Source organism: Aphis gossypii, chromosome 3 (assembly GCF_020184175.1).
Source record: "Aphis gossypii isolate Hap1 chromosome 3, ASM2018417v2, whole genome shotgun sequence".
Classification (NCBI taxonomy): domain Eukaryota; kingdom Metazoa; phylum Arthropoda; class Insecta; order Hemiptera; family Aphididae; genus Aphis; species Aphis gossypii.
In genome coordinates this window covers 12,263,672-12,282,578 of record NC_065532.1, presented here as the reverse complement: position 1 = coordinate 12,282,578, position 18,907 = coordinate 12,263,672, and the positions used below count along the sequence as shown (strand labels likewise).

The 18,907-nt window shown below is 28.5% G+C and overlaps 2 protein-coding genes across 4 annotated transcripts; both read left to right on the top strand.

The window, feature by feature from the left end:
- Nucleotides 1-5,273: 5,273 nt before the first annotated feature.
- On the top strand, nt 5,274-13,822 carry LOC114125468 (brefeldin A-inhibited guanine nucleotide-exchange protein 1). Its single transcript, XM_027989133.2, has 24 exons — nt 5,274-5,689; nt 5,764-5,936; nt 6,013-6,153; nt 6,214-6,606; nt 6,674-6,816; nt 6,884-7,118; nt 7,183-7,352; nt 7,423-7,791; nt 8,304-8,463; nt 8,919-9,076; nt 9,158-9,402; nt 9,466-9,617; nt 10,131-10,259; nt 10,315-10,615; nt 10,671-10,798; nt 10,862-11,330; nt 11,389-11,549; nt 11,667-11,927; nt 12,016-12,151; nt 12,218-12,384; nt 12,471-12,780; nt 12,846-13,096; nt 13,160-13,284; nt 13,397-13,822. The coding sequence occupies exons 1-24, from the start codon at nt 5,566-5,568 to the stop codon at nt 13,425-13,427; spliced, it is 4,932 nt and encodes a 1,643-aa protein (XP_027844934.2). The 5' UTR covers nt 5,274-5,565; the 3' UTR covers nt 13,428-13,822.
- Nucleotides 13,823-14,682: 860 nt separating this feature from the next.
- LOC114125428 (kelch domain-containing protein 10 homolog) lies at nt 14,683-18,772 on the top strand. 3 transcript variants are annotated; one of them, XM_050202664.1, is made up of 6 exons: nt 14,683-14,744; nt 14,971-15,228; nt 17,008-17,198; nt 17,263-17,446; nt 17,528-17,865; nt 17,990-18,772. In XM_050202664.1, exons 3-6 carry the CDS (start codon nt 17,025-17,027, stop codon nt 18,503-18,505), a joined length of 1,212 nt encoding a protein of 403 aa, XP_050058621.1. In that variant the 5' UTR covers nt 14,683-14,744; nt 14,971-15,228; nt 17,008-17,024; the 3' UTR covers nt 18,506-18,772. The 3 variants fall into 3 exon arrangements, with proteins under 3 accessions (XP_050058621.1, XP_027844868.1, XP_027844876.1); XM_027989067.2 differs by having other exon boundaries at nt 14,728-14,744; nt 14,971-15,351; XM_027989075.2 differs by having other exon boundaries at nt 14,728-14,744; nt 14,971-15,676.
- The last annotated feature ends 135 nt before the right edge of the window (nt 18,773-18,907 follow it).

Below are 18,907 nucleotides of genomic sequence, written 5' to 3'. Positions count from 1 at the left end.
TATGCTGCAGACACCTATAACATTATAACCTTTATAAGACACAACCTCGGTAGAAGTTGCAGATAACGACAAACGTTGGACTGTTTGATTCGTATACCGTTAAATTAAACGTTTATAAAAGTTAAAACTTAAAACTTCAGTATCGGTCTGGCTTATGTTTTGACCCCCGGTACAGTAATTTACAAGGGCCCTCTTACAAAAAACAAAAAAAGGTTTCTTACATTTATAATATTTATAAACATATAACATAAAGGTAATAATTACATTTTCCGTATACATTTAATATGAAATTAAAAATTTTTATCATAAAATAATTTAATAAAATATACAAATTTAAAATAATACTTTTTGATAATAGTATAATATATCTAGTAAATAAATAATATTTTATTAAATACTAGTATTTATAATCAATGGTTCAATGTTTACAAATTAATTCTAGAATCCGAGTCCGGAATCACGAGTTAACTTAACATTTTTTTCCATTTAGATATGGGCCCCTAATATATAAAATGTCCAGGGGCCCCCAGCGATCACCGGATAGCCGGGTGGGCCAAATTGACACTGTAATAAAACTTACTAATTAGTTATTTGTTCTTTTGTAAAATATTATACCCATCATTTATTGATATTTCGTGTAAATAAATAATAACTTGGGTATCCTGTTAAATCGTTATGACTAAAGTCTAAATGTATTAGGAAAAACAATTTTTTTCTCGCATTAATATCATTATTTTTAGGCCCGGGAAATATATATTATATAATAATATTATAACGTCGTTAAATGAATAACAATAATAATGGTTTTAAACAACAAGCAAGGCATTGCATTTTGTGGGTCTTCACATCATACAGCCAATCAGCGCGATGTTGACTTCAATGCTACTTTTCTATTGGTTATTATTATTATTATTATTAGATGCATTTTAACCTATCTTAATTATTCGAGTTTCAAAATTAAGTTCGTCAGTCGTAGTTGGAACGCAGTGATCTATACTTCAAATCCCGCAGGACCGATCAAAGCACCAAGCTGTTGTCACATCTCATATACGTATCGACAATAATAATTGATTCATCGTCGATTCTATATAGAATACATTCTATACATTCTGAGATGGGTCGTGGGCGATTGATTAACTAGGTACGTTTTAAACAATAATTTTAATATAGTATAATTCCTATTCTAGCTGACCCCGTGCACTTCGTTGCCCGTTAAAAATTCCAATTCTATAATATGATTCAAATAACTTTGTTTAATTTGTTATTTAATATTCGGTTTAACGGTGTTCGAAACTTAGACATTCTCCTCATTTATCATTTTGAATCTCAAAAAACTTGTGCAAGCATCACTTTAAAATGCTTTCTCAATGCACACTAAATTTGTGGTACTTACGAATGCACTGTGTATAAATTTTAAGTGTCGGTCTATCGTTATTCAAGCTCTACATTATTATCATTCAGTGAGTTATAGTCAGGTTATATTATAGCCAAATAGCCATTATTAAACTCGGCGTTGCCCTTGAGACTCTTATGTTTATGCGAGCAGTATATTATCAGGTATTCAGTTAGGCAATCCACCTGTGGCCTGTGGGGGATTGCGGACACCGCGAGATGTGTAAGTTTATAATTTCTAACCCTTAAGTTTCAAAGTTACCTATATCAATTTTTTTTTCTACGATGGTCGATAATATACAATAATGTGCCATCACGAAGTTTTTATGTAGTTAGTATAATAACCTTGTCTTATGTATTGACACATTCATCATCATCGCTTTAATAACTAAAAAACTTATTTTTATCGATTTCAACCCTTTAAAATCAAAATTTTGAAAAATCTTTTCTTAGTGTATGGTGAAATGATAATATTAATCTATCATCAAAATGTTAAGTCGATAACTCAAAAAGGTTTGGCTCTGCGTTGATAATTATTAAACTACCAGTCCTAAAAATAGGGTATTTTGCTATTGCACACCTATTTCCATACTCCAAAATATTTATAAATAGTAAACATAGACTTAGAAGTACACATGCATAATTATTGTTTTTGGTATTTATTAATAATTAGTTATAATAAATACAATCTAAGACAATCTTCTATAAAAGTCCTTGATACCTATATAACTAAAAATTTTAAAATTAAAAACAAAATAACTTTGGTTAAAATATAAATTTAAGTAATGAACACTTTTAAATTTATTACTGCACACAATTTTATGCCCTGTAAACTACAATGCTTTATATATAGAGAGATAATAGTGATAAAATATTATAATACATAACTTTTTATATACATCGAAATTCAAATTTTATAGAAGAGACACAAAATTTATTCTGTGTAGGTAACCTAAACTTTTTATAAGCGTTTGAATTTTAAATTTTTACGAAATCGTGTATACCGATAACGATTTATCCTCATACGATTTTCAATATTTCTTATTAATTATTATTCAAAAAGTATAAGTCGTAGATACTTAAAAATTTCACCAGTAATTTAGATTGGCATTTTCTCTACATAATTTAATTTTCAAAATATTTCGTTTATTTTAAGGCTATTTAGGTATAGGCATTTGAAATATTCGTTTTTGTTTATTATTTTTAGATTCTGAACGGAGTGATGAATGTATTGATTTTACAATGATGAATGTTTTTTCTTTTTTTTGTCTGTGTACACTGTACAGCATAACTAGTCGAAATAATGCTTCAATTTCAAACTTCGGGGGTGGTTTCCGATGGAAAAGTGAATATCCTTGGTGCATTATAGGGGTAAAAAGTAAACATTTTTCAATAGTTTTCAAAAAAATCAAGAAAAACAAAATAAAAATGACGGAAAAACGGGAATTTTTACGCAAAACCAGTTTTCGACCAAATCGATTTTTTTATATGGTTGTAATTCAAAAACTAATCACTGTAAATACTTGAAATTTTCACCAAATGTTTGTTAGTTATATACAGTTAAATTTTCAAAATTTTTTGACCTTTTTGAGTTATTTATAGACCACTGAAATTTTCGATTTTTATGCGAATTTTTTTTGAAGTGTCGCTAAAAAAATTTTGGATGACCAAAAAAAACTTGAAAATTTAATACAAGGTTCCTTATGAGTTTTTCTTATTGTACCTAAAAAAAAATAAAAATCGTTAGTCACAATTTTTTTTTATAAGCGTTTATAGTTCAAATTTTTACGAAATCTGTCGAAAACGCGAAAATTTGCAAGTAATTTTGAAGTTGAAAAATCATAAAATGTTTTGTGTTTATAACTAAGAATTAAAAATACAACACTAAGCTTTCCATAGGGGTTTCTTCAAGTAGCTATAGAGAAAACTCGAAGCATCATTATAGGAAAAATTTTAAGTGCGTTTGAATTTTAAATTTTTACGAAATCGCGTAACGATAACGATTTATCCTCAAACGATTTTAAATATTTGTTATTATTCAAAAAGTATAAGTCGTAGATACTTGAAAATTGTACCAGTTATTTAGATTGGCATTTTCTTTACATGATTTAATTTTCAAAATATTTTGAGTTTTTTTGAGCAATTTATAGACAACTGAAATTTTCAATTTTTCTGAAAAATTTTTGTGAAGTGTCGATAAAATTTTTTTGGCTCAATCAAAATACTTGAAAATTGTATATAAAGTTCCTCATATGTTATTCTTATAGTGATTAAAAAATTATAAGAATACATAGGCACAATTTTTTTTTATTAGCATTTGAAGTTCAAATTTCGACAAAAATTCGTCAAAATCTTGAATATTTGCAAATTATTTTGTAGTTCAAAATTCATAAAATTGTTTGTATTTATATCTAACGTTAAATATTCTAGACTGATAAATCATCTCTGTTCAGAATCGTTTTTCGTATACAATGATACTTATCATTTCATTCAAATTTAACCTACCCTAGTCCGAGGTCCACCCCACCCTCTAATGTACAGCAGAGCGGTACCCACTTGCCGACTTTTTTTTTTTTTTAAAATATCGATAATTTTTTTTTTGTGGAGTCAAAATATCTACTTGAAAATTTAATACAAAGTTGGTTCCTCATAAGTTAGTCTTATAGTAATTCAAAAATTATGAGAATACATCGCACAATTTTTTTTATTAGTATTGAAGTTCAAATATTGACAAAAATTCGTCAAAACCATGAAAATTTGCAAATTATTTTGTAGTTAAAATTTACACAACGATTATTTCCACGTCCTACGTGAAACTATGTATTTGCACGTCCTGCTCCTGATAGGAGGTAATATGAACACTGACAGTATATCAATGTAAATTTCCGTAATTGATAAGTGTCCCTCATAAATTTAAATATTTAAATATTATACTATATATATTATATATTGTGAAATTAAATTGAAATTAATTTATTATATTATTATTTACTTATTTATATTATAAGAGTAGTATCCTATAGATTAATATACCTAGTATCTTTGCTTTTTGTTTTATTTGTACTTAACTGTATTATATAGGTATATAATTTTTAAAATTGGAATTGCCAATGATATGTATAATACATATTGCGTGCTGTTATTTTAGATAGGTACCTAATCTAAATGATCAGTGATCACTAATCAGAAATATGATTTTTAAGCAATAACATTCTTTGACTACATGATTCACTGACAACTGACTTGGTCATTTTAATAGTCTTCATTACTTTATTATAACACTTACTGAAAAATGACTTAGTAATTTTGATTACCTATCATAAATATTTTATTTAGTGAATTTTAGTTTTTTATAATTACATAGGTACATAATTTTTTAATTTGCCAACATAATGGATAAATATGTTAATGTTTAGATTCAAGTAAGTGTTCTTATGAATTTGTGAATTATACCTAATAATTATAATAATCTATTATATTAATACTTCATTATTATCTTAGTTTTTGAAACTTGAAATTGGCAAGGAATTTTCATCTCTTGTTGAAATTCATCAAAAACTTGAAGATCAAATTGTATCAATACAGTAGTAAATAAACTACTTTAACAAAAATTAGCATTAATTAGCATTCGAACAGAATGGGTTGTATATACTTCCAAGTTCCGATAAAAGTTCATGACTAGTAGTTAGTATATTAAATTAATATAATATTATAATATGATTTATGATGCTTTATTCACATTTGCTTTATTATTTTGCATTACGTCTATAATCGTCCACGGTGATTGATAACCGTTTACTGGTGACGCCATCTATAGCCACGGTCTGTCGCTAATACCCAAGACGACTGTTATCTTACGATAGCAGTTATCGCCTTTTGGACATCCAGTTGGAACTTGGGTCTTGGTGACTAAAATGATATTTGCAATATTATTATTATGCCTAAAAATTAGAATATATTAGTATTTTACCGCCGCGGTGATGCAACGATTGTACAATACCACCACCGCTGAGTTTCTTGTAAATTGTAAATAGGTAATTGAATCGGTTCGGCAATATTGTTGTGTACACGCCACCATTTATTTCGCCGCAATAATCGCTCATTCGGCAACAGTTTCAATATCCGTCTGTCGTCGGCGACACTGATGGTCGCCCCCGCCCGTTACAGGTTAACATGATCAAGAGGTCCAACGCCAAAGAGATGTTCATCATACGCGCGTTGGAAAAAATTCTCGGGGACAAGGATGTCAAAAAGTCGTATCATGCCGAGTTGAGGAAGGAATGTGAAGCTGCACTGCGTAAGTAATATTCATTCGATTGAAAAGGTGAATACTTGTAACGCCGCAGAATTGATTCATATATGTTTTTATAGAGAGTATAAAATCTGAGTGCCAAGCTGAAGAAAAGACTGATGCATCATCTGCCTTGCCCCTGCCCAAAGATGGCAGTTCGGCTATATCGGCAGAGAAGTACTTCAGACCATTTGAATTAGCTTGTCAAAGTAAATCACCCAGAATTGTCGTTACTTCTTTGGATTGCTTACAAGTAAGTCTATTTTTTTTACTAATTTTGACAAAATAATTCATGAGTCAAATCAATACTTATTGATTAATGATTTCAGAAACTCATTGCATATGGTCATTTAACTGGCAACTGTACCAATGACACTGGCAAGCCCCTAATTGATAAGATTGTAGAAACTATCTGTGATTGTTTCACAGGTCAACAAACAGATGAAGGAATTCTATTACAAATCATTAAAGTAAAATTATTTATAATTTGTATTTTTGATTTATTATGTAATTTATATATTTTTTTTCAGGCGTTGTTAACTGTAGTTACAAGTCAACATGTTGAAGTGCATGAAGCAACAATTTTAAAAGCAGTTAAAACATGTTATAATATTTATTTAGCTAGTAGAAATTTAGTTAACCAGACAACAGCTCGAGCTACTCTTACCCAAATGTTGAATGTAATCTTTACTCGTATGGAAATGCAAGCAATGGAGGTAGATGTGCCTAAATATGAGACAGAAAATGTAGAGTTGTGTGAAGTCGATGAAACAGTTCAGAGTGATGATTCAGTTAATCAAGATATTGATGATAGTATTATTTATGACATTGTCAATGATATATGTGATTCTGCTATTCAAAGTATTGATCATAGTAACAAAACAAAAGAATTGGCTCAAGATATTATTAGATCCATGTCTCAAGTAAGTAATTCATTGTTTTTTGAATTTATAATAAATATGTATTATTTTGTACTTAATAATCGTTTAGGAGAGTTTGGAAACCACAAATGAAGCTGAATGTAAAACAGTTGCATCTTTTAATCATATTTTACAAAAGGATGCTTTTTTAGTTTTTCGATCTTTATGTAAGTTATCAATGAAACCGTTGCCTGAAGGAACACCAGATCCAAAGTAAGCATTTTTATTTGATGCTTTGTTAAATAATTAGTTTAAATTGTTTATAACAACTTATTTTAAGGTCTCATGAACTACGTTCAAAAATCTTGTCTTTACATCTTTTATTATCCATTTTACAAAATGCTGGACCTGTGTTTCGAACCAACCCGATGTTTATAACAGCAATTAAACAATTTTTATGTGTTGCTTTATCTAATAATGGTACATCATCTGTACCTGAAGTATTTGAACTTTCACTAGCTATATTTTTATCTCTGCTATCACGATTTAAAACACATTTAAAAATGCAAATTGAGGTAAGCAGAAATGAAATTCATGTTAATTTAATGTAATTTTTATGTTTAAAATGTTGTTTAATAGGTGTTCTTCAAAGAAATATTTTTGAATATTTTGGAGACTTCAAGTTCAACTTTTGAACACAAATGGATGGTTATTCAAGCTTTAACACGAATTTGTGCTGATGCTCAAAGTGTTGTTGATATGTATGTCAATTATGATTGTGATTTGTCTGCGGCAAATCTCTTTCAAAGGTAAATGTTAAACTAATAACAAATAAGTTTTTTTCAATATTTTATCTTCATAATTTTTGGGGTTTTTTAGGTTAGTTGATGATCTTTCTAAAATAGCACAAGGCCGTCAAGCAATAGAACTAGGTGCGACTCTAAATCAAGAGAAATCTATGCGTATTCGTGGTCTCGAATGTTTGGTGTCAATATTGAAGTGCATGGTAGAATGGAGTAAAGATTTATATGTTAATCCTAATTCTCAGACTAATCTTGGTCCAGAAAGAAATGTACGAGAGTATGATGCCAATGAGTCAGCTGTTACTCAGGACAGTCTTAACTCGTTTGATGGCAGTGAATCTAGCTTAACATCAAATAGTTCTGGTAACAAAGAAGCTCCAGATATGCCTCAACAATTGCAAGTGCTTAAACATCAAAAAGAAGTCTGGGAAACCGGCATACTTATGTAAGTCTTCATAATAGTTTTATTGAAATCAGTGGTCGCTTTGGTTGGTTAAATAAGGTTGCCCCAAACATAAAATTTGAATTTAATAATATTTAAGTTGTATAATGTTTAGCTCATTATGTGACCAAATACTTTTAATTATATTAGATCCATTTATTAACTTTTTAATAGAATATTCTTTTTTTCAAATACATAAATATTTAAGAGGATATCAGAAAACTTGTTTTTGTTTTACAATGCACAACAGTAAATTTTTGTTCAGCGGAATCAAATTGGCTAATTATCTTTTTTAATTTTAGAATGAAAAAATTATTTATTATTAAACTTAAGTTAAACCTATTATCAAGGGTACCCGATAGATTTTTATTAATATTTTAATTAATGATTGAATAATAAGAAAAAATATTAAAATGTTTGAATTTTAAAATGCTCATTAGTTGGATCCTTGTCTGTATTTTTATGTTAGGTTTTTCATGATATTTGAATTTAAAAATGAGGTATTGTACATTTAGGTTTAACCGGAAGCCCAAACATGGTATAAATTTCCTTCAAGAACAAAAGCTTCTTGGAACTAGTCCTTCTGATATTGCAGAATGGTTTCATGTTGATGAAAGATTAGATAAAACAGCTATTGGAGATTTCCTTGGAGAAAATGAAGACTTTAATAAAGAGGTAATGTTATAATAATTTATGTTTTATATATCTTAGATCATATTCAATGGATAGAATTGCATATAGCATGCTACATCATTAATGTAGATATTATTAACAAATCCCTTAATTATTATATGATATAATATATTGTACCCATTGGCAGTTGATAATATAATTGTATTGATATATGAGCAACATTATTATCTCAGTTATGTAATAATACAATTTCTTAACATAGCACAACCTTTTATTTCAGTTAACTTTTTTAGGAAATAGTCACTAAAAAAAAAGTTGTTAATTTGAAATTTCTATCACTATAATTTAAGTTGGTCTATACCTCTTTTTCTATCTGTAAAAGAAAATATTATACCAAATGGTGGGGATACAACCTCCGATCAATCTCTTGTATATAATACAAGATATTTTATATGTATTATTATAACTTGAAATTTGTCATTATTTATTTATTTTAGGTTATGTACTACTATGTAGATCAAATGAATTTTGTTGGCAAAGATGTTGTTACAGCATTGCGATTTTTCCTTGATGGATTTCGGTTGCCAGGTGAAGCTCAAAAAATTGATAGATTATTGGAAAAGTTTGCCAGCAGGTGGTTTGAATGCAATCCAAAGTAATTGTTCTATAGATAACACTTCTTAGCCATAATTTAATTATATTTAAAAAACTACATTTCTATTATGTTTATTCTCAGCAATGGGCTCTTTGATAGTGCCGATACACTTTATGTGCTTTCCTATTCAATCATTATGTTAACTACAGATTTACATTCTCCACAAGTTAAAACCAAAATGACTAAAGAGCAATATATAAAAATGAATAGAGGCAGTTGTATATCTGATAATAAAGATTTACCAGAAGAATACTTAAGTAAAATATATGACGACATTGCTGGTCATGAAATTAAGATGAAATCCACAGTAAAACCAGGGAAACAATGTATGTATTATAGATAATTAAAACTATGAATATTGCTTACTTAATTTATTTGTTTTATATAAGTAATACCAAATGAGAAGAGACGGAAAGTATTATGGAACATGGAAATGGAAGCTATAGCAGTAGCAGCTAAAAATCTTATGGAATCAGTTAGTCACGTTCGAGCACCATTTACAGAAGCTAAACATTTGGAGCATGTTAAACCTATGTTTAAGGTTTGATCTTGTAGTCAATATTTATTTTGAACTTTTTAATAAAGTTTTGCAACTTAGTATTTGCTTACATTTATTGCTTGATATACAATTTAATAGAAAACTATTGAAATATATCTTGTGTTACTACAAGATTAAATGTGTCACTTTAAATATTTTAATTTTTCTTGTTTTAATGGGTTATTAATGCTTTTCACTAATTTTTTCTGCTAATTTTTTCTACTTTGAAATGATGCTGATGGTAGCCACAGACAAATACTAAAACATTTTTGTAGTCTTAAAAAAATATACTTAGTACAGGCATAATTAGATACTTAGAATTTTATAATTTAAAAGAAAATTCTTGAAAAATTTTAAAGGTAGACCCTATTTTTTTTTTTTTAAATTTCAAAAAGGGAATTACCATTTATGGCTATTTGTGATTATATTAATGATTTTTAATTGCTTATTTTGATGATTTTAGGTGTTTTAAGTCTCAACCCCATTTATAAAATACAACTATTATTTCATTTCTAGATGACATGGACACCATTTTTGGCTGCATTCAGTGTTGGCTTACAAGATTGTGATGATCTAGAAATAGCAATGTTGTGTCTGGATGGCATACGTTGTGCTATTAGAATTGCTTGTATTTTCCACATGACTGTAAGTACACATAACTCATTTTATTTTGTAAAAAATAAACATGTATTTATTTTAGTTGGAACGAGATGCCTATGTCCAAGCTTTAGCACGTTTCACTTTATTGACTGCCAATTCACCTGTGACTGAAATGAAAGCTAAGAATATTGAGACTATAAAAACTTTAATAACTGTTGCGTACACTGATGGAAATTATCTAGGCACTTCTTGGCTTGATATTATTAAATGTATATCACAATTGGAACTTGCTCAGATGGTGGGCACTGGAGTTCGACCACAATTTTTATCACAAGTTATTAGCAAAACTTATCCTCCTATTGAAGCTCTTAGTCAAAAATTAAATTTTACTACATTAGATTGTAAGTTTTATACTATTTGTTTTTATCGTATATACTTATACCTTTGAGTCTTTAGCTAGTGGAAAAGGATCAATAGGAGAGACAAGTAGTCAGAGTGTTGTTGTTGCTGTAGATCGTATATTTACTGGTTCTACAAGACTTGATGGAGATGCCATTGTGGAGTTTGTCAAAGCTTTATGTCAAGTATGTAAATTTTGTGTTAAATAAGAACGTTGCATGATGCATTAACAAAATTTCTCTTTTTAGGTTTCTATAAACGAATTAGCTAACTCAACAAATCCCCGTATGTTCAGTTTGCAAAAAATTGTGGAAATTTCTTATTATAATATGGGACGTATTCGACTCCAATGGTCTAGAATGTGGCAAGTACTTGGTGAACACTTTAACCGTGTAGGCTGTTATCCAAATGAAGATATTGCAACTTTTGCCCTGGATTCATTACGTCAATTATCCATGAAATTCATTGAAAAAGGAGAGTTTGCTAATTTTAAATTTCAAAAAGATTTCTTGCGTCCATTTGAAGTAATTATGAAGAAAAATCATTCCCCAACCATAAGGGACATGGTAGTTAGATGTATTACTCAAATGGTAAATTCACAAGCGGCTAACATTAGATCTGGGTGGAAAAACATATTTGGTGTATTTCATTTAGCAGCTTCTGATCAAGATGGAGCTATTGTTGATATGTCATTTCGTACAACACAGCATGTGATCAGTAAGTAACTATAAAATAACTATTCTTCCAGCATTTTTATTTTTGTTTTGTTAAATAGATTTATTTTATAAACAAAATTGTATAATTATGATGGAATCATTCCAAGATGCTGTTAAATGTTTATCCGAATTTGCATGTAATGTTAGTTTCCCCGAAATCAGTATGGAAGCCATTCATTTATTGCGTACATGTGCAGATTGTGTTCATGATAAACCTCAGGTAAGTTTAGCATTGAAAGAAATCTGAATAACTCATATATTATCATTATATAATATATATACATATGTTTATATATTATATGTTCTTAATATCTTATTATTTTCAACTTTGTTTTAGATATTTGCAGAACATTTTTCTGAAGAATCGTCTTCTCTAGAAGAAGATGGTGTATGGGTACGAGGATGGTTCCCATTGTTATTTGAATTGTCGTGTATTGTTAGTCGTTGTAAACTAGACATTCGAACTCGTGCTTTGACTGTACTTTTTGAATTGGTTAAAACTCATGGAACTGTGTTTAAATTAAACTGGTGGAAAGACCTTTTCAATGTGTTATTCCGTATATTCGATAATGTGAAACATCAAGAACATAGCGTTGAGGTAATAAATTTTTAAGTTAATTAAAATATTTTTGTACCACGGTGTACTATACTCTCATTTAACAATTAAAATAATGTGTTTATATTAGAGAATTGAATGGATGACAATCACATGCAATCATGCCCTGACATCAATTGTAGATGTTTTTACACAATACTTTGATATACTGTGTGCTATTTTGTTGCAAGATTTATATGCTCAACTTCAATGGTGTATTCAACAAGGTATAATCTATACATATATTTATTCCGGTTTTAAATATTTTATTAGTTTATTATCTTGTATCGCAGATAATGATCAGTTAGCTCAGTCTAGTACATACTGTTTAGAAAATTTGATAACATCTAATGGTTCAAAATTTGATAAAGTGAATTGGGATTGTACTTGTCAGACAATTGTCTCAATGTTTGACAGTATGATGCCAAAACCATTAGAAGAACAGGATAAAAGGTCTGAGGTATGTATATTAAATGTTATTAATAAACATAATAACTGTAACAGGGTGTTTGTTTTTTATTAATATAATTATTATTTATTTATCAGCCTGTTAAACCAGATACCTTAATAACTTCAAAATGTGCTATTCGCCTGGAACTAATCCGCACTGTGGACAATATTGTGTTCTTCCCCTCCACATCGCGTAAAGAGGATCAAGAATACTTAGCATTAGCTCAAAACACTACAATCAATCAAAATACTGAAATAATAGAACAACAACAAGAGGAGCAAGGAATGTATAGTAACTTGAGTTCTGAACATTTATTCATGTTGACTGACTGTTTGTTGCGTGTTCATAATTATACCAAACAATATAACTACACATTATTGCAAAACATTCCACAACGAAGTTACAGTAAATGAAAAAACTTTAAAATAATTTTTAGTTATCATATTTTATTTATCTTTGTACTTTTACAGTTAATGACGATGTATCAAATATGTTGACTCAAGAAACTCAAAGTATAGCTTGCGTATTGAGAATAACACTGAAAGCTATATGTGATGAATCACGGCGTGTGCACTGGGAACATGCTCAAAATGTAGCTAGTACTGTTGTAAATGATTCTTTTCAGTATTATTTATCATTGAACAATCATTACCACAAAACTTCTTGGAATCCTATTTTATTGCTCATATTTACAAAACTATACAAATTACCTGAAGACAAAGTAAATTATTTTAACTTAGTATTGTAGGACGTATAAAAATAAAATATTAATTATTTATTACAGTTTGCTGTGCAATCTTCTACACACTATCCTCTGTTATGTGAAATGATCACCATTGATCTAAAACCTGAACTGAAAACTGTCCTTGGCAGAATATTTTCACGCATTGGACCTGTTTTTAAAATCACGTAACAATACACTAGCCATAGAACTGTTACATATTTAATTATATTTTTAATCATTTATATGAGATTTATATTTATTGCTCACTAATTAATATTATTATCTTGTTATACACAGATCATGGTCACCAGAGCATTTTAATAGCTAATAGCACACACTCATTGATTACAACTATATTACATAAATAAATTTTAAAAACTCTGTTTTTACTCATATTACTATTATCAATTATTACTATTAACTTTGTACATGATAAATATATAAACATTGTGTCTGAATGTATTATTATTTATTTTGTCACTTGTTTATATCTAATGAATGTGATTAAATTAAATGTAGGTATAGTTTAATCCTTATAAGTTATTTAAATATCTATAGTTTTATAATTTATTGTATTATCTAAACTACTAGAATGTGCTGATACAACCGTCCCAAAATATATAATATATTTTTCATCTTGTGAATTTTGTTTTATAAGAATTTCACTTTGTGAAAGTCACTAATTGTTTACTATGTGTCTTATTAAATGTTTGTTATATTTTATCTGTTATCGTATAATTTTATTTAAAAATGTTGTCTACAATATAAAATTGGAAATTTTTTTTGAATTTCTGACTTTTTATTTAATATAATTATTATTTTAAGTTATACATGGCTGAACTAGGGTACAAGAAAAAAACCAAAACTGTGATACAATAAATATTAAAAGTCTATGATTTTATGGAATATGAACTTAAAATGATTTGTTCTCAAAACAGCTGAAAATAACAATATTAAGTGAACTTATTTTGTACATAACTCAAGTACTGGGTTAGGTTAGGTTACATATTGTAAGTAAGATCAAATGTTTTATTTCTAAGGTTATTTTAAATATTTAAAATTTAACAACTACTTTAAATTGAATCCAAGAACAATTAACATCAATTTAATTAATTTTTAACTTTTTAATAGTGGTGTGAGTTCATCTATTTTATGCCACTAGTCTTTATACACATATTGATATACACTGTACCTACTATTAATTATTCTTTATTACTCATATTTTCTTGTTAGATCCACTGAAAAGTAAGGTTTATTGGATTAGAATAAATTTAAAGTAATCTCAAGTAGAACTCTCAAAAATACAATGTGTCCGAATTTAATTTTATTCTCACTAAATACTCCAATCTACTAAGAGATATAATTGCAGCGGCCCGTGAGTACCCAATATCAATAATAAATAATAATATAGCCAAACCTACCTACTCTAAGGGTTAGAGTAGAAGCGTACCTACCTATTTATTTTATACAATAGACTATCACCCAACGCCCAACTTATTTCGTGGCGGGAACTGATTTGTTTTCAACACAGACATTATCACAAATTGTTTTATGTGTCTGTGAACTTTACTACAGTGAGGATACTATTATAGGCCTGAGAAGATGCGGACTGTCAACAAAGTCATATAAATTAATAATAACAAAGGTACAGTAGTACAGTACTAACCGTTTCAGATATTATTAAACATTTAAACATAAATCGTACTATATAAACTAATAAGACATCAAGACGTCTTATTATAATTTTATAATATTATACTATATTTGAATTTTGAATTTTATATTATGATCATCTCCAATCTCCATGATTATATATCATATTATTATCATTGTTTAGTGATAATGTAATATTTTCGTATTCCGGTTTCCAGCTGTTGCGGTTTTGTGGAAGTTCAGTTCACCAATGTGAATACCGACTGATTACTGTATACAGAATACTAAAATTGTGTTCACTATTAAATTTAGTGAATTGTGGTGTATCGCGGTCCGCGGATTTCGGAAGCAGTTCCACTTGGGTCATCACATGTCTAAATAAACCATTCGTTTAGTCATGGTTAATCGATCATCAGTCATCATTCATCCGGTCATCTACTGACGCATTCTTCCGATCTTTAATCTGGATTATTCTGGTTATTGTCTTCGATGGGGTTTATAGGATATTGAAAAATGTCGTATCGGCTCATCGCCCAATTCCAATAATTCGTTTTATCGATTACATGATATCACAATTCACGACTTGTTAATTATACCTAGTAAGAATCGTCTTCAACACGCTTAAACGCTTTCCCATTCAGCTACTATTCACTAGATTTTTTAGTATAATAGTATTATTTTTTGTTGCCATATTCTGATCTGCTGTCTAGATAGTTATTAGTTATTTTTATTCTATGGACGAAATGATAAGGTTTTGTCTGTGACAATTGTTTTACAATATGTCAGACACTCCCTCATCCCCGTGTGAGGGATGCTATGACGTAGAGTGAGATTCTCTGATAAAAAGTACTAGCTTATTAATACATAATGGGCATAATGCCAAATGCCTACGGGCTATGATAATATATAGAGGGTGATTCACCGGTGAGCATTTTTCTTCAATAATGTTATTCATAATCTGATTTTTGAGATTTAAATATACTTTGCGGTGATATTTTAAATTTATTGAGATTTTTTGTACTACCTACTTATGGAATGTGTTTATGGAGATAAAAACTTCTATTTTTCAAATATGAACCCCAATTTTCAACATTTCAGCTGTAATATTATTTAGTGAATGAATCTTTTGAAAATGTTGAGGTATCAAAATTAAAATTAGTAGTTTTTGAGTTATTTAACTATGTGTATTATGGATAATAGGTCCATGATAATAAATTTGAAAGATATTAGTATTACAATGATTTTAAAATGCATTAGGTTCATCAGCGTTTTTAAAAAACATCCACTTAATAATTTACAGTTAAATAAGGGATTCTAATTTTCAAACAGATGTTTCTATCTCCACAGAAAACTCCTTAAATAGTACAAAAACATTTTTAAGAATTTTAAAATAATACGGTTTTTAAGTATTTTCAAAAATGAATAGATATATTATTAAAGGAAAAAAATGGGGGGTGCATGCGCTTAGTGAATCACTGAATATTTATTTTCTGAGCAATATCTGTGTTATTAATTCGAATAATGTATGCAGTATATTAGTGTCATTTGTATAATTAAAAATAATATTATTATACTTAGCTTCTTTGGAACAAATTGCTTTGTTATATTACTTATATTATGTATATGTCAGAGGCCCAAGCCTTTCATTTTTCTATGTTATTCAGTCACAGATACTCACTTAATTATCATATATATTATTTTTTTTAAAACATTTTTAAACATAAATGGTTACATCTTTCATTATTAACATAGTTACAATAAACATCAGGATAAGCATCTAAGCTGCTTTAGGTGCTTTAATTGAAATCATTGCCATCTTTTATTACTTTGACTTTTTTTTATTTAACTGTTAATTTTTTTGTAATCTTTAATACCATATTTGTTGCTATATTCAATGACATTGCTTACAAAATACTTGACTGTAATAATAATTTATGGTCAGAAAATATATTAACATCAAAGTGAGATCTAAATTTTTAAATAAAAAAAAAATAATAACAGCATTTACTCAGGGGCGAATTTAGGTATGTGGTGGGCCGTGGGTGGAATGCATTGTAGATGTCCCTAATACATAAACTAGAAAATATATTATTATACTTATTAAAATATTATGAAATTGTGGGGGCCCCTGGACTGCAACTCTTTCCTAAATCCGGCCCTGGTTTTACTGATCAGTAATGATTAATTGATTATGTGTTTATGCATTTTAATCTGCTGTATACTTAATATATCTCCTTAATAATTATTCTATAAAGATATTTTAGATAACAATATGGCAACATCAATGGAATACAGATTCAAGCGTTTAGAGTTTGATATACTTCCAAAGAACCCACCAGAATGGGACCGTCCTCTTTGTGTAATCGATCAGGGGATTGCAAGTAATGATGACTACTTGTTTAAATACAATCGCTATCGAAAGCATTCTGCCAAAAATAACTCTGAGGTTTCTATTTTAAATTTTTAAATATTGCTACATATTAAGTAAACAATTTTTTCTTACATTTTAGGAACTTGCTAATGAAACTCTGATGAAGTACAATTTTATTGCTGATCGTTGGGAAAAAATTAAATGCAAGAATTTGCCAACATATTTTCAGTTAACATCAATTTTAATGTCTGGTAATTTTATAATTATTCATGGCGGAAAAGACTTTGAGTTCATTAATGAATACACTTTTCAACTTTTCGTCGGTATTTATAGTTTATTTATTTATTAATATTTTAAATTTGAGTTATTAGTTTATGTTTCATCCAATAATATTTTATGTTTAGGAAATTTGGCAAAAAAAAATCAAGACAACTGTGTAGAATTTGAAGAAATTTGTTCAACAAATGGAATACCCATTACTGAATATGGTCAACCAGTTCTTATAGACGGAAAATTTGTATATTCCCTCAATGGAACGTCTGAATATCAAAATGAAATGGATGTTTATAGGCTTGATTTATGTACTAAAGAATGGCAGTTATTATGTCAAGCTCGTGGGAAACACCCAAGAACTGATGAAAATCTTAGACGTGAAGTAGCCTATTATGACAATCATTTGTATATGTTTGGTGGTGCTCATGTGATGATTCTACTAAAAAATATGTATCTCGACACATTTGAAGTAAGTAATACTTGAATCGTATTTTTGAAAAATGACCAAAATTGATTAAACTAATTTAATTAATTAATTAAAATTGATAATTTAGATATTTAGTTTTTTATTTTAAAATATTTTATTTTTCAAGGACATACAAGTGTTTGACATATCAACTAATAAATGGAAGTATTTCAAAACATTGCCTGATCTCCAGAATTCGTCGCCATCTTATCCTGCAAACCGTTGTTATTATGGATGGGCACAATGTCCAACCCAACCAGAATATGTATATATGAGTGGTGGTTCTGATAATGTTAACTTTTTCTCAGATATTTGGCGTCTGAATCTTAATACTCTTCAGTGGTGTAATCTTATGCCAAGTAAACTACCCAAATCAATGATTCTACATTCATCTACAGTTGTACCTTCAGGTCGTATCTACTACTATAATGGAATAGTTAGTACTGAATCATCTAATATGTATCAAAAAGATGATATGATGTGTGCATGGATTAGAATCCCAAAATTAAAAGCTATTTGTTGGGATGCCATGTTATACTATTTCAAAGATCAAATGTTAAAATCATCTCTAGAAGACCTACAAAATTTGGGATTACCATTGGAGTATTATGAGAACATAACTAAAGCCAAAACTTTAGTTTAAACATAATGCATACTTTATGTATTTTATTCATATTTCATCCTATTTTAAATGTAAATTTGTAATTTAATAATTTATTGTTTTAGACATTAATACCTACCTATTATATTATAAATTTATGTTACCTACCAATTATGTACAGTTGTTTGAAATTAAACATTTGCATTTATCATATAATTTTTATTTATAATGATATTACATATTGGTTTCATTATAGGCGACACGCCAAAACTTCAAACTTTTTAGATCATCATTAAAATGGACATTTCATTTTATGTGTATTTTTTTTTTTTTTTGTATCTGTTTACAGTATAATTTTTCAAAATATTGCTTCAATTTCAAACTTCAGGGGTAGTTTTCGATGGCAAAGTGAATATCCTTGGTGTATTATAGAGATTAGAGGTA

Excerpts from the sequence above, each read along its gene's own strand:
- LOC114125468 (XM_027989133.2), top strand. The coding sequence starts at position 5,566 with ATGATCAAGAGGTCCAACGCCAAAGAGATGTTCATCATACGCGCGTTG. Across the intron at positions 7,792-8,303 it reads TGGGAAACCGGCATACTTAT|GTTTAACCGGAAGCCCAAAC; the intron begins GTAAGTCTTCAT and ends TTGTACATTTAG. Across the intron at positions 12,385-12,470 it reads AACAGGATAAAAGGTCTGAG|CCTGTTAAACCAGATACCTT; the intron begins GTATGTATATTA and ends TTTATTTATCAG.
- LOC114125428 (XM_050202664.1), top strand. The coding sequence starts at position 17,025 with ATGGCAACATCAATGGAATACAGATTCAAGCGTTTAGAGTTTGATATA. Across the intron at positions 17,199-17,262 it reads CTGCCAAAAATAACTCTGAG|GAACTTGCTAATGAAACTCT; the intron begins GTTTCTATTTTA and ends CTTACATTTTAG. Across the intron at positions 17,447-17,527 it reads CACTTTTCAACTTTTCGTCG|GAAATTTGGCAAAAAAAAAT; the intron begins GTATTTATAGTT and ends TTTTATGTTTAG.